General features: G+C 41.3%; 1 protein-coding gene across 8 annotated transcripts in view; it reads left to right on the plus strand.

Annotated features, from left to right (window-relative positions):
• Positions 1–25,701, plus strand: part of Tmem164 (transmembrane protein 164) — a 278,095-nt gene that overhangs the window by 53,435 nt on the left and 198,959 nt on the right. For all 8 annotated transcript variants that reach the window (XM_036174091.1, XM_036174085.1, XM_036174088.1 and 5 more), the window contains one exon: positions 13,677–13,726. Coding sequence is in view for 5 of the 8 variants with exons in the window: in XM_036174085.1 (XP_036029978.1) it covers positions 13,677–13,726 (50 nt within the window). In the remaining 3 variants the exon portion in view is untranslated. The remainder of the gene's footprint in view (positions 1–13,676; positions 13,727–25,701) is intronic.

A 25,701-nucleotide genomic window follows, 5' to 3' on the forward strand; every position in this document is an offset into this window, starting at 1 on the left:
TTCAAGAATCTCACATTATGGTATAGAATACAGAGGAATAAGGTTAGGGCTCAAGTTGGTTCTTTGAGCTGAGCTTAAGGGTCCCTGTGCTTTGGTGGACTTGAGATAAGTCCCAACTCTGGAAATAGGTTTGTGGTTTCAGAGTTTTTATCACCTTACTCAGGCCTGTTGGAAACCCTGTGGCCATGGGTTGATGATGAGACAGATCTGTATAGAGACGGTAACACTGGATCAGCCATTTCTGATAGCAAGATTCCTGAAGCCTAATTTCAGAGTGGCTTGTTTCATAATTTCAAATCACCTCAAGGGCCCCATGGGAAAGTCCATCTGTTTAGTGTCTGATAGATTATAGACAATTGTCCCTTCTTGTCAGATACACCTTTGTTGTATGACCTGAATGTGTTTTGCTTTCTCCATTGCTGTGGATACATCAATAATAATTTTGGAGAGTTTCTGTTTTCTGATTACATGTAAAAACTGTGTACTACCCATATGTTCTTCTGGAGTTTCTTTGCCATGTCTTTTTTTTTTTTTTTTTCTATTTCTTTTTTGAAACAGGGTTTCACTGTGTTGTCCAAGCTGGCGGATCTCCATGTATAGCCCAGGCTGGTCTGGTGCTCCTGATTCTCTTGCTCAGCCTCCCGAGTGCTGGGGTCACAGGTTTGTACCAGGGTCCAGCTAATCTTCACAAGCTTTAGAAATGATATTGTTATTGTCATTTTTTTTTCGTCAAATGTTCTTTTTGGCTTTATTCCCAAATTGCAGGTATGTTTCCACGAAGGGCCTCCACGAACGGCTATGCACTGCACAACCCTAGGAGAGGGCGCCATTCACATAGACTAGAGTTGAATGGCGCCACTAGGGTTGTGCAGCGCACAACCTGCACAGCTAAACTCGACGTTCCTGGCCCGCTGAATTAATGTATCGGTGCTGTCTTCATCAAGGGTGTGCGTCGGGGGAGAAATAGAGGGTGGTGCAATTTGGAAGTGTTTCCCAGGGGTCTGAAACAGAAAGCTGCTGCTGTAACCAGAAACATAACAGATGTAAAGTTCTGGTGGGGTGACAGAGGTAGTCTTTACATGGGAGGTATGTTTACCTTTATTTATTCAGTAAATAATGCTTTAAGAGCTTACTGCGTAAGTTCAGGGAAGGGCTGGCATAGGAGGGCTTTATCACTGGGCCTTGTGAGAGAAACTGGGTAGAAACTTATGAAGATAAGTAAGGAGGAGAGAATCCCCCCCCCCCTTGGGGGGTAGTGGAGGGAAATATGGAGCCTATGGAGGTATTTGGGTAATGGTGACTGATTTATCTGGCTGTATAAAGATGTATGTGAAAGGAGTGGGGAGCAATAACTTGTGGAGGGTCTAGTGAGGAAGCAGGTAATGATGGCCAAATGGAAGCCTTTGCCTTTATTCACCAACCAATAAGCAGCTATTCAACGTTTGTGGGTTTTAAAAGCAGCTTTATTGAGATATATTTACACACTATAATTCTTTCATTGAAAGTGTATCTTTGAAATACTCTTGGTGGTGGTTTATATCTACAGTCTCAGCATTTAGAAGGCTGAGGCAGGAGAATTGAGAGCTCGCTGCCTGCCTGGGCTACAATAGTGATACCTTGTCTCAAATAGAAATAAATGAACGAATAGCTAAATTTTAAAGTACACAATTGAATGGTTTTTAATACATTCATGTTAATATGTGACCATCACCATAGTAAGATTTAGAACATTTTCATTGACTTCCCAAAGAAATTCCTTCCTGCACCATCTGCAAAGCCCTCAGAGTACTTTTTAATCTATAGATTCGCCTGTTTCAGAAGTTTCAAATAAATAAAGTTATAACATGTCTTTTTGTGTGTGGCCTTTTTCACTGTCTGTATGTGTGTGTGTAATTACATTTTTAATTTTGCAGTGCTGAGGATCAAACTTCATTTCATGCATGCTAGGCGAAGGGCTCTTCACTGAGCCTCGCCTCCAGCCCCTGGTATGCCATTATTGGGGTTCATTCATGTTGTAGCATGTACGTTGGTACTTCATTCCTTTTAAGTCAATGTCATATTGTCTGGTATGGATGTGCACATTTTGTGTATCTTTTTATTCATTGATGAACATTGAAATTAACCCTCCTTTTCAGCTTTAATGAATACTATTTTAACCTTTATGTATTAGCTTTCGGATCTGCATATATTCTCATTTCTCTTGGCTGTAGGAGTAGAATTTGGGGCTGGAGAAGTGGTTGCAAATTTAAGACCACTGGCTGCTCTTCCAGGGGACCCAGGTTCAATTCCCAGCACCCACTTAGAGGCTCACAACCATCTGTAACTGCAGTTCCAGGGGATCTGATGCCATCTCCTGCTCTCCTTGGTCACTACACATACATGTGGTACACAGATATGCATGTAGGCAAAACACTCATACACATAAAATAATAGAATAAAATTAAGAAAGAAGTAGAATTGCTGGGTCATATGATAACTATGTTTAACTTCTTGGAATTGTCAAACTGTTTTCTAAAATGGCCACACTATATTATATCCCTACTAACAGTGTAGGAGGCCCTTGATTTCTCTATATTCTCTTGAATACTAATAATTGTCATTAAAAAATCTACATAAAATTTCTATACTATGTGCATGTGTGTAGTGTGCATGTGTATGTCTGCTTAATTACGTAGATAAGTGTATATGCATGTGAATACAGGTGTGACTATGTTTGTTTGGAGGTCAGTGGATAGCCTTGGGTGTTAATCCTTGCCTTCCACCTTGGGGCAGAAATTCTTGTTCCTTGCTGGTCTAGCTGGCCTGCCAGCTTCTGTGGATTCTCCTGTCCTCATTTCCAATCTTGCTGTATGTGTGCTGGGATTACACATGCATACTCCTGCATCCAGGTTGACGTGGGCTCCAGGGCCTGAACACAGTTCCTCACACTAGGAAGAGCGCTGTCCATTGGGTATCCTCCCGGTGCTAATAGTCTCTTTATGTACTTATGCTGCTGTACGGGTGTTAGTACCTCCTTGTGAATTCGATTTGTGCTTCCCTGATGTCTAGTGAGGTTGAACATCTTCTCATGTATATATGGACCCTTTGTACATTTTCCTTGGAGAAATGTCTATTCAAATATTTAGTTCATTTTGATTTTCTTTCTTCCTACTTTTTATTTTATGATACAGCCTTACTCCCATCCCTTATTGACCTCAAACTTGCAATCCTGTCTCAGCTTCTGTGGCACTAGGATTATAGACACTCTGCCACCATGCTGAACTCTTAGTCTACTTTTGAAATTGGGTTATTTGTCTTTAAAACTCATTATACTTATTTGTGTGTGTTTGCATGTGTGCTCATGTACATACACACATGTGTGAAGGTCAGAGGACAACTTGCTGGAATCCGTTCTCTCCTTCAGCCATTTGTGTTCCAGGGCTTGTTAGAGTAAGCAGCAAGGGCTTTCAAGCCCAGATACTAGGTCATTGTTAGATGCATGGCTTGCAGCATCATAACTGTCTGTTTGCTTTCTCACTGTCCTTTGAAGCACAAACTATTTTAATCTTTAAAAATTCCACTTTGTGTTTTCTGTTGTCTCCTATGTTTTTAGTATAGTATTTTATTTTTTTCTTTGAAAACTTTCATCCATGGCTCAGAAGAACACTAGCTACTCTTCTACAGGACCTTGGTTTAGTTCCTAACATCCACATAGCCACTCATGACCATCCATAGCGCTAGTTCCAGGAAATCAGATGCTCTCTTTTGGCTTCTGTGGTCAATAGGCACACACTTGGTGCACATATATATAGACAAATACTCATACACATGAAATGGTTTTTTGTTTGTTTGTTTGTTTTTTAAGAATTAGGAGCTGAAGAAATGGCTGAGTGGTTAAGAATACATACTGTTCTTGCAGAAGACCTGAGTTCAACTCCTGGCACCATGTCAAGCCATGCACAACTGCCTGTAATTATACCTCTAGGGGATTTGACGCCTCTGGCTATTGTGGGTAACTGTACTTATATGCACATTACCTCTCCCTGCCAAATAATTTAAAATAAAATCTTGAAAATAAAAATTTCATATGTGTATTCAATGTATTTGATCATAACCACTTTCCCACTCACCCCTACAACTTCCAGATCCCCCATTTAATGTTTTTTTGTGTGTGTGTTTTTGCTTTTTGTTTTTTGTTTTTTTCCTTCGACAAGGTCTACTACATAGCTCTGACTGACTGACCTAGAACTCACGATGTAGACCAGGCTCTCCTCAAATTCAGAGATATCCACTTGCCTCAGTCTTCTGAGTGCTGGGATTAAAGGAAAGCACCACCAAGCCTGACTTTAAGAAAATGACTCACTTGGTCCAGTTAGAGCTGCCCATAGGCACTTAGGTGTGGAACTGTCCAATAGAACATGGGTAACCTACAAATGGCCATAAACTGAAGAAAAATTGCAGCAAGCTCCTCAGCCAGGAGTGAGGACTCAGAGGACCCTCCTCCTGATGCCTGTGTTTTGATGGCATATCTTTGAGTTCATTGTCAAATCCAAGTCATCAAGATTTATTCCGATGTTTTTCACACACTTTATAAGTTTGACTATCACAGTTGGATCTTTGATTTTGAGTAAACCATTGTCTATATTTGTATGATAAGACATTCTTTTGCATGTGGATAACTAGGTGGCCCTGCATCATTTGCTACAGTGAGATCAGTTGAGAGTGTAGACTAAATTCTGTCCCATCATCTGTCTTTGGTTCTTGTTGCCGTGGGTGGAGTTTTGAAGCCAAGTAGTATTGAGTCTTGTGTGCTCTTATTTTAAAGGTTTACTTTGGATGTTACTGTCATGTAAATTTGAGAATTAGCCTGTCACTCTCTGCAGTCCCTGGGATTGAGATAAGGACTGCAATAAATCTGTCATCAGAAATTCTTAAGGAGTGTAATGTAATCAGACACTTTGTTGTTGTATGTTTTTTTTGGAGACAGGGTTTCTCCATGTTTTTGGTGCCTGTCCTCTATCTCCCTCTGTATTCCAGGCTGGCCTTGAACTCACAGAGATCCACCTGCCTCTGCCTCCAGAGTGCTGGGATTAAAGGCGTGCGCCACCGCTGCCTGGCATTCAGACACTTTTAAAAGTAGGAGTATGACAGTACTTTGAACTAGGGTAAAGAGGGGAGAGGTGTTGGGGACCTGGAGTTTAACAAGGAAAACTGCAGGTTGAGTGAGCGCTACGGATGAAACTAGGAAAAGATAGTGAGGATGGACTCCAGACACAGTGAAACGGTTAAAGTGGCAAGATGCCAAGCTGTGGGAACTGGCTGCATGTGAGGATTCCGTTCAGAAAGATAGACATCAGAATAGCTCTGAGGTTTGAAGAGAAGCTGATTGTGATCTGCTCACAGGTCCTTTTAATTTTCTTCTCCGCTTCATCTTCCTTCTCCTCTTCACCCTCCCTCTTATTTCTTCTTCCCTCCTCCTCCTCTGCATCCTTTCCCTCTTCCTTCAGACAGAGTCTGTCTTCTATGTAGTCCTGGCCGTCCTGGAACTCACTCTGTAGACCAGGCTGGCCTTCAATTCCCAGAGATCCACCTGCTTCTGCCTCCCAAGTGCACCACCACTCGAAGTTCTTAATTTTGTTTCTTGGAATGATTGTGACTTATAGAAAGGGTGCAAAGATATCTGATAGCCGCCCCATACACCTGCCGCCCTGCGCCTCCAAGCGTTAGTGTCTTGTGTAATTATAGTACAATGCCAACACTGTTAGTGTTGATACAGTATTATTAGCTAAGCTAGACACTCGATTTAGGGCTCAACGGTGTTTCCACAAATGTCTTTTTCTCCTCCAGGATCCAGTCCAGAGCCTCACATTACCTTGCGTGACATGTCTTATTAATGTTATGCTAGATGTGATTTCCCCACTGTAAATGATTCTTTTAGAAATGGTGGCACTTTCCTTATTAGCTACTGTGGCTTTTAGTGCTTGCCTGCAACAGTTACGGCCGCTGTTGGCAATTGCTATGATTCTCTCCTACCTTCCTCAGGGGAAGCCTACCATATGGAAGGATAGGCCCTTCTCTCCCATTTTTCAAAGTGGAGCAGACAGGGAAAGAAGACAGCAAGTTCAGATTTAAGCATGCTACGTTGGAGCTGCCTCTATACCATCCACATGGAAACCTCCAGAGAGAATTTGGTACCTACATGGATATAAGAGTTGAAGCTGTGACAGCACATCTAAGTTTTTTTTTTCCATTTAGAAATGCAAAAATGGAGGTTCCATAGAAAACATTGGCAAGGCATCACTGGAAGGCCACATTGGCGAGGGCCTTCTTTGCTTATGCTCCAGTGGGCTTGTTCAGTGGCCGATCATTGGCAATCTGAGATACGTCTGAAAGGAAGCATTGATAAGCAGATTCTAGCTTTCAATTTACTATGCCACTATGTGTGACTGTGTGTGATGATAAAGAGCCATTTAATACCCTAAATTAAATGAAATCCAATAACAGGCTTTTAGAAAATGGGTGTGAGGGTGTCTGAAGTTATTGGAGAAGGATTTGTGGAGGAAATCAAACTTGCCATGTGCTTTGGTGGAATTTACAGTACATGGATAAGGGAAAGGGATAGCCAATAAGGACTTTGCTCTCCATAGGTGACACTTACTTTATTCTTTATATTAGGCTATCCACTGAACTCAGCAATTAAACATTTCATTCTCTCACCTACTCTGAGACAGTTCCATTGTAATCCCCATTTCACAGATGAGGAACTTGAGTCTAAATGGTTAAGTATTTTCTCCTTCTAGGCAGCTGGACAAGGGAAGCCAAGTCATGTATCAGAATGTTATTAATATGAGCATAAAATTAGAAAAAACAAAGTAGGGTGGATTGCAAGTTTAATATCAGCTGTTGCTGATGTAGTTCACCCTAGGAATGGATTTTTTAATAGAAATTAGGCTTATAGCTACTATGTCTTTAGGGCTGGCCCTGTGCTAGGCATTGTGCCAAATGCTTTGGCTTGTTTTATCATGTTTGAGCCTCTCTGAAACCTTGTGAGACATAGGTCCTATTTTCAGTCCCATTTTACAGATCAAAAAACCCTCTTCTCTTCCAAGGCCACAGGATGTGTGAGTGTCAGAATTAGTGTGTTCATCTGCCTGAACTGGAAAACTGCACATGCCTGTAATCCTAGGATCCAGCAGGCTGAATCAGGAGGATTATAAGTTACAGGCTAACCTTGCCATTTGGGTGGTCCTGTCAAAAACAAACAAAAAATACCCAGCCTTCTAATTTGGGGGGATTTGCCAATTGGATCAGAGATAGTTGTTTATGAGCCTAGGAATGGCCATTGTTTGAGTAATGGACATCACTAAACCCAGGCATCCCTTTGCACCTCTTCTTATTCCGCACCCCAGTGGTTGCCCAGTGGTTGTCTGGTAGTTTTTCAGAGATCATTCAAAGTAGGCTGCAGTCTGGGCCTTTAAGTCTGTGACTTTACAGCTTACTTCTCTTTGGGCATGTTTATTTCCATCTCTCTAAGTTCTTCAGGGAAGCTTCTCTGTAAGTTTCTTACACTGACAAAAATGGTAAATTCTTAGAAAGAGGTAAGCTGAGAGAGCTGGTCTGAGGACTGGGGAGTAGCATTTAACTGTGGGTGTGTATATGGGGAAGATTTCCTGGGGAAAAGGTGTTAGGCCTGCATTTGCATAGTATCCCCATAGGAGGGAACGATGTCCTTTGAGGCCATTCTGGAATGGTGACTAGGACTACCAAGGGTAGTTTCTTGGCGTTGTCGATCCATCAATTAATTGACTGACGTGGGACAATATTTCTGTATCATTTACTTTTCCATTGCTGTGATAACACACCAGGACCAAGATACTTTATGGAAGAAAGAGTTTATTTGGGTTTATTGTTCCACCGCGATTAATTAAGAGTCCATGATGTCTGAAAGTAGTAGCATGCACAGGAAGAAGTGTTCTGCCTGAACCACAAGCCAGAAGCAGAGATAGAGAACTGGCTGTAGATGAAGCATTTTTACTCTTCAAGTCTGCCCTCAGTGACATACTTCCACCAGCAAGGTCCCACCTCCCACACCTCCCCAGACAGTGCCACCAACACGGAGAGCAAGGGTTGAGATGTCTAAGACTGCGGGGAGGGGGGGGGGCATTGTATTCAAACCACCAGCTTCACTCTCTAGTCCATGGCTTCAAGTTTGCTATGTAACCTAGACTGGCCTGGAACTCACCTTCCTGTCTCAGTGCTCTCACATACTGGGCTCCTAGTTGGGAGCCACCACAACTGGCTGATGGTGTAGATTTTACAATTGAGATTAAAACTATAAAAGTATTAGGAAAGCAATAGGTGAGCCACTTTATAATGCCAGGGTTGTAAAAGGTTTTCGAAACACGATATCAGAGATAGAAGCCATAAAGGAAATAATAGGTACATCTGATGGCATAATGGCCAACAGCTTCTACACATGAAGAAACTACTACAGCGGGACAACTGTTTACAGTAAAAGTGTGTGTAGTCTAGAGTAAGTGCTTCGCTTTCCTCCTATAGCTAAGGCTGACCTTGAACTCCTGATCCTCCTGTCTTCCCGCCAGCTTCTAAATGCTGTTCATATGTAGATAGCTTTGATGACTCACTAAAGCAGAAGCATGTAAATTGCAATAGAAAAAAATACAAAGATGGCCACATCCCTCAAAAGAAATCCAGCTAGTTATTAAACATGTTAGAGAGCAGTTTAACATTTCTGGTTGTCTGAGATACTCAAATTAAAAATACAGCAACAACAAAAGCCCACATAAGCTTCTTAGAGCTTTTCAAAATGATAGTTAGCATTTGAACAGGATGCAGCAGGAGAAAACAATTCTCATATATGCCTGGAGGAAATATTGATTCAAATAACTTTCTTAGAGCACAGTTTATCATTATGAAATCAAAAGCCTTAAGGCCTATGTAGTTGGCTTTCCATATCTTTTGGCTCCATATCTAAGAATTCAACCAACTGCAAGACAAAACTATTTTTTAAAAATTCCATTTGTATTAGAATGTATGAGACAGTTATTTCTCTTAACATTAGCTCCTAACGATAGAGTTTGGCACATATGTACATAGCATTTACATTGTATTAGGTATTATAAGTAATTTAGAGGTCATTAAAACAAAAATAGGTGATATGTAAATGTTATGGCATTTTCTATAGTGGAGTTGAACATCCACAGATGTGGGGGTCTGGGGGCAGGGGTCTTGGAACCAATTCCCCATAGATAGGCAGGGGTAACTATTTCTGTTTCCTTGGACCCAGAAAGTCTCCTATAACTGTGGACTAAGTAAATGGTAAAGGAACTTGGTAAATTATTGAATGTCCATGTAACTGAGTCAGGTGAAGCTGTTAGTGATTAAGTTGTAGATGGGGCTAGCTCTATGGTAAGGAGCCCTACCTGTTTTTGCAAAAGACCCAGGTTCAAGTCCCAGCACCCACATGTTGGTTCACAACTTGTCTGGAACTCTAGTTCCTGGGGATCTGATGCCAACTTCTGGCCTCCTTGAGCACTGCACCTATGTGGTACACAGACATACATGCAGACATACTATGCATTTTAAAAGTATTTTTTAAGTGAACAAAGGAATGAAGCTACAGAAGCACATTGACCAGCATACTGTATGTTCAGGGTACAGTTGGCATTGTGCATGTTTACATGATAGATGGAGCCAGGAGCCTAGATGTTTTTATCTGCTGTGCTTTTCTTTAGGTATTGGCCAGCCTTGGGAGGATTAAAATAGCACAGCAGAGTGGCGTTTTAGATAGATCCTTCTTGTAACATTGTGACATGGAAGAGATTGTCACGGTGGTCCAGAGAGAAATGATGAGGCAGGAGTGAGCAGAGTTTTAGGATAGACTCTGTGCAACCCAGGGATTTGATCTTCCCTATGGTAAGTAACACTCATAAGCACTTGTCCTTAGGAACCCTAGATATCTGGGTATCTTCATCATCAGAAGTGGGGCCAGAGGACTAGGACCTGAAGGCTCCATGTCAGTCTCTTGTGCCTCTTACTCTCGCTTTCCATTTCATGTAGTTCAACCATGTCCCTCCAGTGCTTAACCAAGCCAGCAGCTCATTTAGGATGGTCCGTGGTAAACTTGGGGCCAGTATGATTGGGGACAGGAATAGGGAGTAGGACAAATGATGGCTGAGAGGGTGGGAGGCAAGAGGGGGCCTAGAACCATAATGCTGTAGAGTTAGAAGATGAATTGAGACAGCAAATGGGTAACCGGAAAGAGTTAAATGTACTGTTCTGGGCTGGGTGACCTTGAACTTGTATGAGGGTTTTCCTAGGGAATTAAGACTGGGTTTCAACAGCATCTGGACATTTTTTTTCCTGGAATGACTAGCCTTCTATAACAAGTCTCATAAACACTTGAGTTTTATAAGGGTTTGCGAATCACATGTACCTACCAGACCTGGGGCTGAGATGAGTTTGAGCTAAAATGAACTTGTGTGGGCATTGCTGGATCAGTGTGATGGGCTGCCCTGTTGGGTATGTTTTGAGATGTCTCATGGTATAGAAAATAGATCTCACAAATGTATGACAGTACTGGCATAAAGCCCTGTGTGGTCTCTGAACATACTGAATGGGCAGAGCCATGCAGGAGGAGGAACCTTTGTGGCCTGCTTTATGAGTGTGAGGTGGCAAGTACATTGGATTGGGGTTTCATAAGAAGTGCTTGTGACAGCTTTTCTCACTCAGTCTCTTCATCTGTGAAATGAGGTTAAGTAACATGGCTCCGCCTCTGATGGGATGTGGCAGTTCTCTGTGGCACCATTCCGCTGGCTCCCTGTTTTGCTCTTTGCTTTAGGGGCTGCACTGGGCAGTTTGGACTATAGATAGAGAGCACCACATGGGTGCTGGGATAGGCTGAAATGTGTTCTCACCTCTCATCTTTGTACTTCTAGATGTCTTCTCCTACTGTTAAGCATCCCTAAAGCTCAAGGGATGTTTTCGTTTTCTTTCTGCCAGTCTGAAACATAGGCCATCAAAAGTTGGAGGTGGTGGAGCCACCCAGTGAAGGAAGCAAAGAAAGGCAAGGCCGGGGATCCTTGGGCTGCTAAGTTCAAAAGCTTTTACAAGGCACAATCAACTAAGAATCATTTTAGTTGTGACCTTACAAGTAGCTGAAAGAGGCTACCTAGAAATGGAATGTGTTGAATATTGAGGTGGGGTTTTTTTTGCTAGTATATTCACTGTATTTGACTCAAAGATTGCTTGAAGAAAAATCCTCTATGCTGGTGATAGTCATAGACAGGCAAAGTGAGAAAGGCCAGAATGTCAATTAGAATGTTTTGGCCCTGTGAAAGTAACTGTTGGTAAGCTTGTCAAGACTAGACTAGCTAGCTGGCTGTCTCTGTGAGTGGTGGTGAATAACTGAAGAATGGAGTGAGTTGGAACTGGCGGCTTAATCCTTGTAGTAGGTTCCTGAGTATCTTGTAGGGAAGTACTGAACTAGTTAAACAGTTATGTGCTTGCCCCTCTAGGCTACAGACACAGAAAAGGAAGACTTCATTAATTGTGAGGCTCACTATTGCATTTTTACTTTCTGTTGGCATGTTGCAAGTGCCTGGGTATCTCAGAAACTCAGGAAGGCTGCTGGCATTACTCTCTTGGGTATTCCAGATGAACTGGAGACCGTTTCAAGGTGGTTGGGACCCGGTTTCCTCTTTGTACTGTAGCTTTAAAGTGTAGGCTTTGGTTGGCCTGATGCTGGGTAACTATGTGCAACCTCCAACTTGGTCCTTTGCCTAAGGTAGGTAACCTTCCTGCTGTGTCTAGGGTAAAGAACATCAGCTTCATTTAGTTCTTTCTTGGACTGCTCCTGAGGGCTAGGCTAGAGTGTGGGGAGGAACTAATTTTGCATAATCAAAATTTCAAGTATATGATCCTTATTCAAAACCAGGAGAGTTAGATGTAGTTCAGAAATGTGCTTCTTTGGTATTTGAGAAAGGCAACACAATGGATGGTAAGAATATTTTACATGTAATCCCAGTGAGGTCTGGGAATGCATAACTCCACACAATGAAATACATCTTAGTTCTGTGAGAAGTACATGAAAATTCCCCATAAATAAAGTGAGATTTACCCCTTTTCAAGTCATGCTTTGAACAGGCATACATTTTCTATTTTAGAGCCTTTTGGATTTGGTGTCCAATAGAGGATTATGGACCTGAAATTATCATTGGGTTTGCACTTTAATCAAATGGACCTACAGGGGAAAGGCGTGGGGTGGGTGCTGGTAGATGGCTCTTTCCTTGGAGAGGTTCTTGGATGGGGTATCGTAGGCAATGGATTTCCACTGGTATTCTTCTTAAGACACTTTCTCTTTTCCATATTCCTCCTTTTTCCTCTTAGCAGGGATTCTAGCTGCCAAGCAGATGTCTTCCCTATGGTACAGACTATTCTTCACACTGTAGACTCTGAGAGAAGGTGGAACAAAATGCCAAAGCAGCCCCTCCCCCCCCCCCCCCCGTGGCAAAGCCAACAAGCCCATAATGGAATCCATTAGAGCTTTCAACATGACAGGGACAGCTATCAAGGAGTTTTTTAAACCCACAATCAAATCAGTTTGGGTCAAGGAACCCAACAACCATAAGGTTTAGGTATGAGTTAATCCTCTGTCCCATGTGTCTTTGGCCCACAGAGTAGTTTAGTCCAAGAGCAAATACATAGCACATGAGGCTACCAGGAATGGCTGACCTCATTCCATCTGGAACTTTTGTTCAGCGTGCAGATGTGGTGCAGGGAGGTCCCAGGTTTGCAGAATCAAAATGCTTTATGTGAGAAGCCAGGAATTGGCATATTTAGCAAATTTTGCAAAGGATGTCTTGTCCTTGATTACAGTTGAAGACTATGGTGTGGGTAAAAGTCAAACAACTGCAGGTCCTTAGAGGCTGTAGTCCAGGCCTGTGTCACAGCCAAGAGCAGGGAGCTGATTGTCTTCTTGAATGACAGATCTTTTGGTTTGCATTTTTGCCTGTCATGTTAACAGGAAATTAAAAAATTCCCTAGGTCAATTTGTAGAAGCAAACCATCCAGTGGGATTTAGAGTCTGGGGTGGCAATTTGTTAGAGTTGTGGGGAAATTCAGGATCCCCAGATACTTCCAATTTTCAGATAAACACAAAGCAATGTTTTAATAGAAACATGCTTCATGCAACACTTCCAGCCTACTTACTCAAAAATGTTATTCATTGTTTCTCTGGAATTCCAATTTAACTTGGTGTCCTGCATTTTCATGTGCTAAATTTGGCAGCTCTGAGTATTGATAAGCCCACCTACCCTCATGGGAGGCAAAGCAGATGGTATGTGTGCGTATCTTCCATGTGCAGAATCTATTTTTACCTGGCCTGGGTTAAAGCTTCAAAGACTGGCTGCTTATGGCATATTGAAGTTAAAGCACTCTCCCTTACACACACACACACACACACACACACACACACACACACACTACAAATGTATTTTGGTAAACTATCTGTTTGCCTTGTAACTATAAAAATTTTAACACACACAAAAAACAAATTTTACTTTTCTAATTTTTTATATTACATTTTTTGTGTTAAGCTTTTGGGATTTTGTAAATGTTATTATTAAAGTAAAACCAAGTGTTTTGCTCACTAACCATTCTTAATTCTTCAATTGCAGATCTTCCTCCTGGCCTGCCCTCCATGTCCGGGAGCTATCGTCATCTTCAAGTAAGAGAAAATTGTGTTTTACCCCATGGCTCTTCCTTTTCAGGCTATTCTTTCCATTTGGTGACAGAGGACAATGTGGTGTGCACCCCCTGGACTGGACTGCTTGGTCCTCTGGCCTTTCACAAGGATTAACCATGTCGAGGTCCACTGAACTGTTGTGTACATGCTGGATATAGGTTGTGGCTGTTGTTGAGCCCTGGCAAATCCTCCTGAACCAATATTTGTGTTTACACATCCAAGGCAGGGTGGCTTGGCAGCTTGTTGTCCTACTGAGATTACTCTTCACTGGTGATGTGCTATTGAAGGCCATTGTTCCTGTGTCTTAATGGCCATTTTTCCTTCAGATGCAAAATGAAGTGACAGGGATTCTGGAAATTGGACTCAGGGCCTTATACCTTGCTGCCCAATGTTCTACCCCTGAGCCACGTCCTTAGCCTTATAAATCCTGACTTTCTTTAAAATTTCAGCAAACATCAAATTCAATAAAGCAAGCAAACATGTTTCTCTGAAGGCAAATTTACTTAAATTAAATTAGTAAGAGTCCCAGAACCCTCATTTGAGCCATCAGTTGTGATCATCTCCCTCGTCAGACCTTTTATTAGAGTTGCTAGTGTGAAGGTAAATGGGCCGAATTAATTTCCTCTCTTCCTCCCACCCCCATGTTGGAGCTATTCCCGAAGAGTGAAATGGCCAGAGGGAGGGCCCAGGAAGTAATAGGCCTAGCAGATGCTTGCATAGTTGAGAGTAGACTAAATGGCTTTCGGATTTACTTAAGTCATTAGAGTGTTAGGTAGGGGAAAGCTACCCATTTGCAGCTGCAAACAGCTCCTTAGAATAGCCACTTAGTATCTTGCCTAAGGTGAGTAACTTTCTTCCCAGTGAGGGGTAATGGATCCTGACTTTATATATTTTATGTGGACAGCTCCCACAGAAAGTGGCTATTTAACCTCACTTCCCTCCCTTGCCTTTTCAAAATGAGCTCAATTATTCAGTGTAATGTTTTTAAAGCAATAGTCATTGATTTTTATTTCATTAGGATGAAAGCAGCAATCCCCATCAGAAAATAAACACCGCCTCCATCCTACCCCCAAGAGATAATTTCAGTTATTGCCTTTCTTTTTTTGACAAGCAAAAATCACATTGTTTACCCATAGTTTTACTATTTATTTTCTCAATTTAATTTTGTTTACTTATATTTTATACTCATACATAAATATAGAAATATGATTACTGGATATTTCATAGTGGTCCTTTGTAATTTCTTTTTGCTTGGCCCCTAACTCACACTATTTCTCCATATACTAAACCAATACATAGCTTTCTCCATGGGCATGGACAAGCACACGTGGCTTTTAGAAGGTTTTGTTAGTTGTTTTTATTCTTTAATACATGTTGCTTTTTCACCCAACAACATCTCATGGAAATCTATCAGAGTCTACTGGTATAAGTGTTATTTCAGAAGGCTGCAAATATTTTATAAATACATAATTTATCTTGGCATTTTCATATTAATGAATATTTTCTTTCTTTCCATAATGCTGAGATAACCATTGCTGTATACTAACCTTGTTGCTTTCAATTTTTGTTTGTGTGTGTTATGTGAATGTCTTACAGAATATTTTTCTTTTCTATACAAATACTATTCTTATGTAGCTTCCTTATTTCCAAATCTAGTTAAAGTTGCCTTACCAAAGATGAATAAGCAGTTGCACTGGAACACTGTATTACATGCTCCCAGCTTTTTCCTGTAAACTGAACATCCATCATTGTCAGCTATTCAATGTTTTATGTACTAGGCTCCAGTTATTGATTCTCTGTTCCGTTCCGTTGGCCTGTGTACCAAGACCAGATTGACTTGATTACATTAGTTGAAAATTCATTTAGCACCGTCTTGTCAACTTTTCCTATTTATACATTTTTAAGTTTCCTTTTACTCAGGACTCCCTTCTAGTTCTACTTGGCTTCTAATTAGAATTACATTATATTGGGCTTCACTTTTTAATTAGGTTCTTTTTAGCTAAGAAATTGTATTTCTTTGCATGTTCACATCTGATTTTGTGTTAATTAGATCTATTCTTTTCTTCTTATCTATTCTACACTCTTTTTGATGCATTTCTCAAGAATTAATAACTTTTCTCCTGTTGGGGCTCAAATACCTTCCTCATCTCCAGTACTGTTTGCTATGAAGGAAAATGAGTATTGACTTTTATGAATATTTATCTTGTGTTCAGCAGATTCTCCTATTATTTCTGGTAAACTTCATTTTTCTTCTATCTTTTCAATACCTACATTTTTTGTTGCATTTTGTAGAAACTCAGATAGCTAAATAGAAATCATGTTGATGGCCTACTCTGCCTAAAGATTTTAAAATCAAAATGTTTTCTGTGTTTTTTACATTTGCTATTGGCATCTGTTTATTTATTTGGTTTCAACTTTTCATTTCTTGTGTTTCCACATTCACTTACAGGGTTGGTTACTATATTTTAATGGCATCTGCATGAGTTTGAAATTTTACTCCAAGTTTTTTTCTTTTCTTTCCTGAAGCACATTAGTCAAGTTCTGTGCTATTGAGCCATACCCCAGATCTAATTTATTTTTTCAATACAATGAATTATGTTGATAGAATTTCTGGATTTGAACTACTATTATATTACTGAAGTAAGCCTGCTGATCACAGTATGTTATTATTTTGATACAAAGTTGAATTCTGTTTATCAGTATTTTATTTAGAATGTGTCTTCAATATTCATAGGTGAGATTGAAATCTTTTGTGTTTTTTTATTAGATTTGAAGATTAAAGATAAGATGTGTAACATATAGTATAGAATGTTTCTTCTTTTTCTTTGGCCCATAATACTTGAATTACACTTAGAAATTACGTGTCCTTTGAAGGTCTGATGAAACTCCCTTTTAAAGCACATCCAGACTTGGTATCTTTTTCATTAGGTAGGATCATAATTACCTTTTCAATGTCTTCTTCTATGAAAACCAATCTATTTAATCTTTTGGCTTTAATTTTGTTTGTTTGTATTTGTTAGAAAATTGTCTACTTATCCTATATCTTCAGATTTTTGCCATAAGTTTGGGTGAGTATGCGGTATTCTTGAAGAATCTTTCCTCGTGTAGTTACGTTTTATTTCTTGAACTTAATCTTGTATGTTTTCTGTTGTCTCTTCTGTATTTAAATTTGCTCAGTAAGCTCATTATTGATTTTTGATTGCTATAATAATGTCTTGGATTTATTCATCCTTTCCATCTTTCTTTTAAGTGTTAAAACCACCAACCTATGCATTTAACAGTCTTTACAGCTCAGTGTACACACGCAGGCTCTGCTGTGGGCTGGTTGACGAGCACTACCTACCTATTTCTTATTTGTCCACTCCTGCTTTGCTGTACCAGTCTAGGCTAGTTTGCTAGCTTCCCTGCTAAACAGAGCTTGGCATGTTCTTTGCAGAGACATGCCCAGTCACTGCAGGAAAGGGGTTATGATGTATACAGCAGGCTGCATTGCCCCATGCTGGTTTGGGACTGACAGTTCTTTTGGGGGGTGGAGAAGGGGCAGAATTCTCTACAGGGATCTTGTGGCCTGTTTCACAGGAAAGACTGATAGTTTGCCAGTGTTCCAGCTGCGTCGTGACTATTTCATTTATGTGCACCTCTGTTGACATGTGACTTGCTAAGTGCTGCTGCTGTAGCCTGCTGCTAGAAAGGCTGCCTCAGCAGAGACCATGCATCTGAGATGTAGAGCTAGAATTGGCAGAGTTTCTACTTGACCCCATCCACAGCAACCTTGGGCATGATGGTCTTTTGACCTCTAATCTCACCAGCCTGGTAGCTTTCTGCTTCTGAAAGCCTCTTATCTTCATGTTTGTAGGCACTCCTACTTTATGCATCCTCAGCAAGCAGCTCCAGCATTGTTTGTTCTATTGTATTTGTTCATGCATGACTGATCTCCATCTCTTGGAATCTGAGCCACTTTCCTTTCCTCCTTTGGCTGCTTAGAGTGGCTTTTTCCGTAAGAGTGGTCTCCCAGGACTTTCTATGGCCACCCTATAGAACACTTTTTTTCTCATTCACGTTTGACTGAAAGCAATACATTCCTCCCTCTGTGTGAGGTTCCATCTCCCCATATTCAACCAACTGCACACTGCACGCTGCAAGATTTGTTTGTTTCTTTTCAAATTGCATCTGTTCGAACAGGAGGTTTTTTTTCCCTTGTCATTATCCCCTAAACACTATAGGATAACACGTTTACAGAGTATTTACATTGTATGAAGTGCTGTTTTAAAAAAAAAAAATCTAAAAAGGAAGTAAGTATTGAAGTGCGCCAACTTTTAAGAAAGTTACCTGTCTCAGTCACCATTAGGGAACCTACCCTGTCATATTATGTGAAAGTTGGCCTTCCCTTCCCTCCTTGTTTTTTATCCCTGACTGGCCTCCAGCTCATACAGATTCATCTCAGAGCACTGGGATTAAAGGCATGTACCATCTTGCCAGTCCCTCACACTTAATAAATAAGATTTCCTTTTGAAACTGAGGTGGAGTGGGGTAGGGTGGTGGCGCACGCCTTTGATCCCAGCACTCGGGAGGCAGAGGCAGGCAGACTTCTGAGTTTGAGCCTGGTGTACGGTGAGGTCTAGGACAGCCAGGGCTATACAGAGAAATCCTGTCTCGAACAGAAAAAGAAAAGGGAAAAGAAAAAGAAGGAAAAAGAAAACAGATTTCCTTTTGATAAAAGGAGAGGAAAGAGAGCCATGTTGGAGAGTGAGGAAGTCCCTCAACTCTCCTAAGCATCTCACTGTGGCTTTTCCATTTACTTTTTTTCTTAACCCTTTCCTCAGTTTTTTCTTCTTTATTACAGCAGATTTCAGATATATACATATTATATTTATTCTCATATATTCCTTATACATTTGTATAATTTCTTCTGTGGGCTATCAATTCATGTTATGGGTTTTATATAGGGATATTTCTCTTCTTAGTTGAATAAATTATATGAAGTCTAGAAGTCTAATTGAAGTCATATGAAGTCTAGAAGTTTTTCTTTTGCAGTGAATACTTATCCTTTTGCTTTTTTTAACATTTTTGTTGTTAATTTTACAAAAGGACTTATTTTTATGTATGTGTTTGAGTGTATGTATGTGAATATGTATGCAGGTGCCCAGGAGGCCAGAAGAAGGGGTCAGATCTCCTGGAACTGGAGTTACAGGCAGTAGAGTTACACACAGTCCTGAGCCTTCTGACGTGTGCTGGCACCTCTGCAAGAGCTGCCAACTCTCTCAATCCCTGAGCAATCTTTCCAGTTCTCTTTCTGAAGTTTGAGACAGGTCTTGAGATATATATCTCAGATTAGTCTGTAAATCACTATGTAGCCCAGGCTGGACTTGAACTTGAAGTCATCCTCAGTGCTGGAGTTACAGCATTTATTTACCACCATGCCTGGCTTACGTCTTAACATTTTTTTTTCCTTTGAGACAGGGTCACATTATGTAGCTCCCAATGGACTAGACTCACAGAAATCTGCCTGCCTCCCCCTCTTATCTGCTGGGATTGAAAACATGCACCACATACACAACTTACAACTTTTTAATGAGTGTTTGCTACATGTGAACTTTGCATTTTTCTTGGTCAAATTGATTATTCCTTCCTTCAGGCCATGGGTATTTCCTATGTATGTATGTATTTACTTATTTGAGATAGAGTCTTACCGTGTAACACAGACTGGCTTGAAATTGACTGTGTATCCCAGGACAGCCTGGAATTCTTGGTTCTCATGTTTCATTCTCCCAAATCGACTACCACAACCAGCTTTCTTCCTGTATTTTTATGCCTAAACAGACTTTTTCTTGTTGTGAGATTAGCTAAACAGTTCAGCTATTTAATGTGGCTATTTAAAACCCCTTCTATGAATAGGGTGAGGTAGGGCTGTAAGTTATATTTTTCCCTAAATAGTTTTCTTATTTCTGTATTTATTGCTCATATAGCAGAGGCTGGACTTTAATTCCTGGTTTTCCTGAAGCTAGGATTATAGGTATATGCCATCACACCCAGCAAAGGATTCTCTAAGGTCATTACCATACCTTAATAAGTAACTTCTTGTATGTGCCAGGAGTTAGCTCAGGGGTGTGTTTTACTATTCTGTTCATCTCTCTTGGCTTTTACCCAGCTTCATGTTCTTTTTTTGTAAAAAAATTATTCTTCTTATTTTATGTGTATGGGAATTTTGCCTTTATATATGTGCAGCACATGTGTGCTTGGTGCCCATGGAAGCCAGAAGAGGGTCTCAGGTCCTCTGGACCCATAGTTAGACGGTTGTGAGCCACCATGTAGGTGAACCCAGATTCTCCACAAGAGCAGCTAGTGCTCTTCACTGCTGAGCTAGCTTTCTAGCCCCACAAGAAGTTCATTGATGGAAAGTGTGGCACAGAATATCGTGCCCTTCATTAGGTGGGCAAAGGGACAGGTTAGGCCCCAGCTTCAAAGCCTTGGGTTTGGAACATCAGGCAGGTAGACCAGATTTCTCTTACCTCCTCAGTGTACTCTGCCACCCACAGTTCTTTTTCTCAGCTGCTTTCAATCAGTGTTTTGGTTTCAGGTGAACTTTAAATGTTTTTCTCAGGTTCTCTTCCAAATCCTTACTTTAATCCTGTGATTTCACTGACTTCATCACAACGTTGAATCTCCTCAGCCATGATAAAACAATGATTCTATATGATAATTTTTTTTCAAAACTCGGTTTCTCGCCGGGCGGTGGTGGTGCATGCCTTTAATCCCAGCACTGGGGAGGCAGAGCCAGGAGGATCTCTGTGAGTTCGAGGCCAGCCTGGTCTACAGAGTGAGTTCCAGGACAGGCGCAAAGCTACACAGAGAAACCCTGTCTCAAAAAAAAAAAAAACCCCAAAATAAGTAAATTAATTAAAATTTAAAAATCTCTTTAAAAACTAGGTTTCTCTCTGTGTAGCCCTGCCTATCCTAGAATTAGCTCTGTAGACCAGGCTGGTCTTGACCTCACAGAGATCCTCCTGGCTCTGCCTCCTGGGTGTTGGGATTAAAGGCGTGTGCCACCACCGCCTGGCTTCATGAATTCATTTTTTTTTAATATTCCTCAGTGTGTTCATATTTCTCAACAAGGTCATTTTAAAACAGTTTGTAGATTATGATCTTTTATTATATCTTCTGTTATTACTGATGAGTCATAGGAAAGATTCCCAGTTTTGTATGTTTGTTTTATATTGGGCCACTATGCTTAATTCTTATTTATATAATAATTTTTCAGATGTTATCCATAGATCATTTTGGAAATATCAATTTTCAAATGGTAACTTTGCCTCTTTTTAAAGAGCAAAGTGTATTTTCCTTTTTGTTTGTTTGTTTTTTATTTGTTTTGTTTTTTTGGCTCAAGCCTAGTTGTATTGGCTAGAGTTTCTGGCATCATTTTAACTAATACTAATACTAGCAAGAATCTTTATTTTGGTTTTGATGTTAATGGAAATATTTCTGGTGTTTCATTTAATGATGTCTTAGTTAGGGTTTCTATTGCTGTGATGAAACACCTTGACCAAAACGCATGTTGGGGAGGAAAGGGTTTATTGGGCTTACATTTCAGCATTGCTGTTCATCACGGAAGGAAGGAAGTCAGGACAGGAACTCAAACAGGACAGGATCCCCGAGGCAGGAGCTGAGGCAGAGGCCATGGAGGAGGGCTGCTTACTGCCTTGCTCCTCACAGCTTGTCCAGCCTGCCTTCTTATAGAACTTAGAACTACTTAGAACTATCAGCCCGGGCATGGCACCACCCACCATGGGCTGGGGGGGGGGGGCATGATCACTAATTGAGAAAATGCCTTACAGCTGGATCTCATGGAGGCATTTCCTTAACTGAGGTTCTTTCCTCTGATGACTCTGGCTTGTGTCAACTTGACACACAAAACCAGCCAGTACAAGTGGGGATATTTTTACGTTTGGTGTCAGTTGACTCATTGGCTTAGGTTAGATGTAATATAACATGAAGAAATTTTCTTGTTCTTAAATTGTCGAGTTCCTTTAAAAATTAAGAATTTATTTGTTTATTTATTTATTTGTTGTGGTGCTGGGGCTAGAACTCAGGGCTTTAGACATGCTAGACAAGTGCTCTACGGCTGAACCACACCCTCAGCACATAGGTGACTATTGAGTTTAGCCAACGCTTTCTCATAGAAGATGTTGAGTGGTTAATTTGTGCTTTTTCCCTGTGACCTCGTTTGCTGTATTATATTGGTAGACTTCCTAATTGCAGCTTTTGAAGGACTGCTAATGTAATTTCCTCTTTTCCTCTGTGTGTTTACAAGAGACTCAGGTTTGGCTTCCTTCCCATGAGTTTGACTGATTTTGCTCTCTGTCACCCCTGCTATGAAATTGAACTTTGTCATTCTTCCTGACTTTGCAGAGTTCTCTTTTTGCCTCAGCTTGTTGATTTTCCTTCCCAGTGTGCCTTATTCTGGTGGCTTCCTAGAGTCCAGGTTTTCTTGCACACTATTTAGGATGTACTCAGTTTTTTTGTAAAATCCTTTCTGGTTCTTACACTAAATTTGGATGTTTGTGCTTCTCCAAGTCTTCAGAATGATATGCATTCTCCATGTGCTGCCAGACGTTTTCATAAGAACTGCGCTGGCTTTTTGTATGTCTATGCATATTCAAAGGAGGATCTGTTGTTTGTCAAATACAGATTGTGTATACTGCCTTTAAATATTTTTATATATTCTATGGTATTGGTTAGAACCACTTCTCAGCTCCATTCTTCGCTGGCAGGTTAATGCACACAACTTTTTAGTACGTTTCTCACAGTCTAATAACTCTTCAGATTGTCTGTCCCAACTACTAAGCTCTGAGATACTCTGAACAAATAATGTAAAAAGTCATAGTCTCCCACATGTGTAACTCCCAGAGGTTTCCTTGCGAAGCTTCCCCTTCTCAGTATGCAGTTTGCTAGCACCAGTCAGATCATATTCCACTGTTTTGACTTTGGTGAATTGGTTAGAACCTAGTATTTGTGCCGCCCATGACCTTGGGCTATGCAGCCCAAAGGAGGTGGTGCTTCCTGCCGTTGTTCGGTGACCTCTTATAAGGAAAGGGAGAAGGGTCACTTAGTTGTCAGGCGATGGAGGAGCAGCTGTCTGATTTTCTGATTGCCAGCCATGAGGCTGATCATAGCAGGATTTAGGATCTCCCTGTCTTCTTTTCAGGTTTTGAGAAGCTGCTGCATGGCCTGGCCACAGAGTTTTCCCTCACTTTAGCACTGCCTTTATTAGTGACCAAAATTTCTTGCAGATTCTGGCTGTCAGTCTGTCTGACCATCATTTCAGGTTTTCAGTGATTTGGGGAATTTGATCTTTTTTGGTACCTTATAGTTATTTGATTGGAAAGTTGTACTAGGGGTTGTTAGCCACAGATTTTAAAGTAGAAACCTAGGGTATATTTTGGTTTGGGGTGACGTTTTTGTTTGTTTGTTTGTTTTTGAGACAGGGTTTCTCTGTGTAGCTTTGTGCCTTTCCTGGAACTCGCTTTGTAGATCAGGCTGGCCTTGAACTCACAGAGATCCGCCTGGCTCTGCCTCCCAAGTGCACCACTACTGCCCAGCTTGGGGTGACTTTTTTATATATGAAATAAAGGGCTACATAGAAACATTTTAGACCTTAGGGGCTCATGATGTAGAACAACATAATCTATGGCCTTCAACAATGTTTTGATAGTGAAGAAGGAGCCTAGAAATATGCAAAGGAATGAATATGGTTATGTTCCACTAAAGTGTTAGTTATGTAAGCAGCAGGATCAGATGCAAAAGTTGTAGGGACTGCTGGGGATAACAATTGAGCTGAGGATCGAACCCAGGGCCTTGTGCTTGCTAGGAAAGCACTCTACCACTGAGCTAAATCCCCAACCCCAGTGTCACTATTCTTAATGCTGAATTGTAGAAGTAAAAACAGTTAATATAGGGAATTCCCTGATAGATATTTTGTCACAACACCAAAGGAAGAGCAGGACCATACTGTTGGTTAAGGCAGCAGGAGGAAAGCGCTTGTCAGAAGAGTTAATGCAACATAGTTGCCTTTTAGAGTTTTATTGGGAGAGAAAGGACTGCATGGAGGGAAGAGAGAGTGCGGAAAAGGCTGATGACGTAATTAAGGACAGAATCCTTACACATACCCCTAACTTTAGGAGAATTAGATCTAGCATACAGAGTCCACACCTGAGGAGGAATGAGGTTTGGTCTGTACAACAGAACTGTAGCCTGTTAGTTAGATGGCAGGATTTGATTTCTTGCCTACTTGGAACAAATACCTTCATGGGGATAAGGGGTTCTGGAAAGCTGCAGTTGCTTCTGGTGACACCATCCCATGGTCATTAAGGTTGGAATAAGTCTTCATATATAAGCATCAGAACAGGGATTTTCTCTTTGGCACACTTCTGGTACTATCTTCATATCAGAGGCAACTTAAAAAGCAAAAGGGCCTTCGAGATGTCTCAGTGGGTAAAGGCGCTTGCTGAACAAGCCTGATGGCCTGGGTTTAATATCTGAACTCACATACAGATGAGAGGAGAGAACCAGTTCCAAAAAGTTATTCTCTGGCCTCCAAATATGCACCATGGCAAGCATGCATCTCCCCCTCCAATAATTAAAATGTTTTTTAAAATGCTCAGACACTCCTTCCTGATTATAATACAATTGGTAGTTAGATGGCCCATAGATGATCTCAGCTCTTTCCAAGACTGAAAAACTCTGGTTCTTAAATTATTGACCACTCACAATTGACAATTGATAAAAGAGCAGACACTGACTGGAGTCTGTTGTTTCTGTAGGTTCAAGGTGAAAATGCTTCCTTGTCAGCAGGAGACTTGGGCTTTTAAATCTAAATAGCACTGCCCTTCAGAGCCTATTACTTTTCTTTTGGTGGTGTACAGAGGATATTCTCTGCCTCTCAGCTCTGGTCTTTACTGCCCTGTTTGACCAACGACTATGAACAGCCTAAATTCCTACTGCATTTTCTAATCTATCCAGGAGTTAGGAGCTGGGGAGGCAGGGCTCTGGTGTGTTTAATGTTGTTCCTGGAAAACAGTTAGCAGATCCAGGTCGATTTTCCACTCCCTTTGTGACATTAGCTGAGATCTCAGGGCTAGAGGCACTGAAGTCCTGGAGCCACAGAGCAGCGTCAGAGTTCCTCTGTCTCTGTTGGGTCTGCTAGCTAGCTAAAGGTGGTGTTGTGATCACATGGTAGGAGGCTTTTACACCCCTTTCTGGTCTCTGACGCCTCTAACCACAGGCGGATGTAATTGTCAGCTTGGTTTTTGTTGCCTGGCTGCACTTTCTTTTCATCCAGCCAACCATTCATCAGTGGGTCGTACTATAGTGTATAGCTTGGCCTTGAATGCTTGAGCTCATGACCCCTCCCTCCCAGCCTCTCCAGTTGCTGGGACTTAAAGGACTGTGCTGCCTTGGCCAGCTAGTTGCCTGTTAGAAGCTCTCACAAGGGTCTAGGCACTTCTTAGAAAAGCTGACCAGGACTTGCTCTGTCTCTCTTGTGAAGCCTTGAAGGAATGGAAGGAAAAGAGAATGGCAGCTAAGATTTTCCCAGCTTTGGGTTATGAGCTGATGGTTTCCTTGCATTGGGAACACCCACTATTTAATGTGATGGGTTATCCACATGTGCACCAAGAGTCAGACCTAAGTCTGTGAGCTGTGAAGTTTGAAGGGCTGCAGAGTCCTTCTCCCATCCTGTGTAGGAAAAGTGGCTGGCAGAGAGTGACCAACGACCTCTGCTTCTGGAAGCCTATGGTATGGGGCGGGGAGAGGTCCTCCCCCGCCTGCTGCCACCCAGTTCTGAAACTCTGAAAGCTGCTCATCTTCATGAGCGTGTGCAGAGCACAGGAGCTGTGATGCAAGTGAGATTGTCTGGTCATGAGTATTTGCTGACTCAGTCCCCAGAGGCTTTTGAACGAGAG

This window comes from Onychomys torridus, chromosome X, assembly GCF_903995425.1.
Source record: "Onychomys torridus chromosome X, mOncTor1.1, whole genome shotgun sequence".
Taxonomy (NCBI): domain Eukaryota; kingdom Metazoa; phylum Chordata; class Mammalia; order Rodentia; family Cricetidae; genus Onychomys; species Onychomys torridus.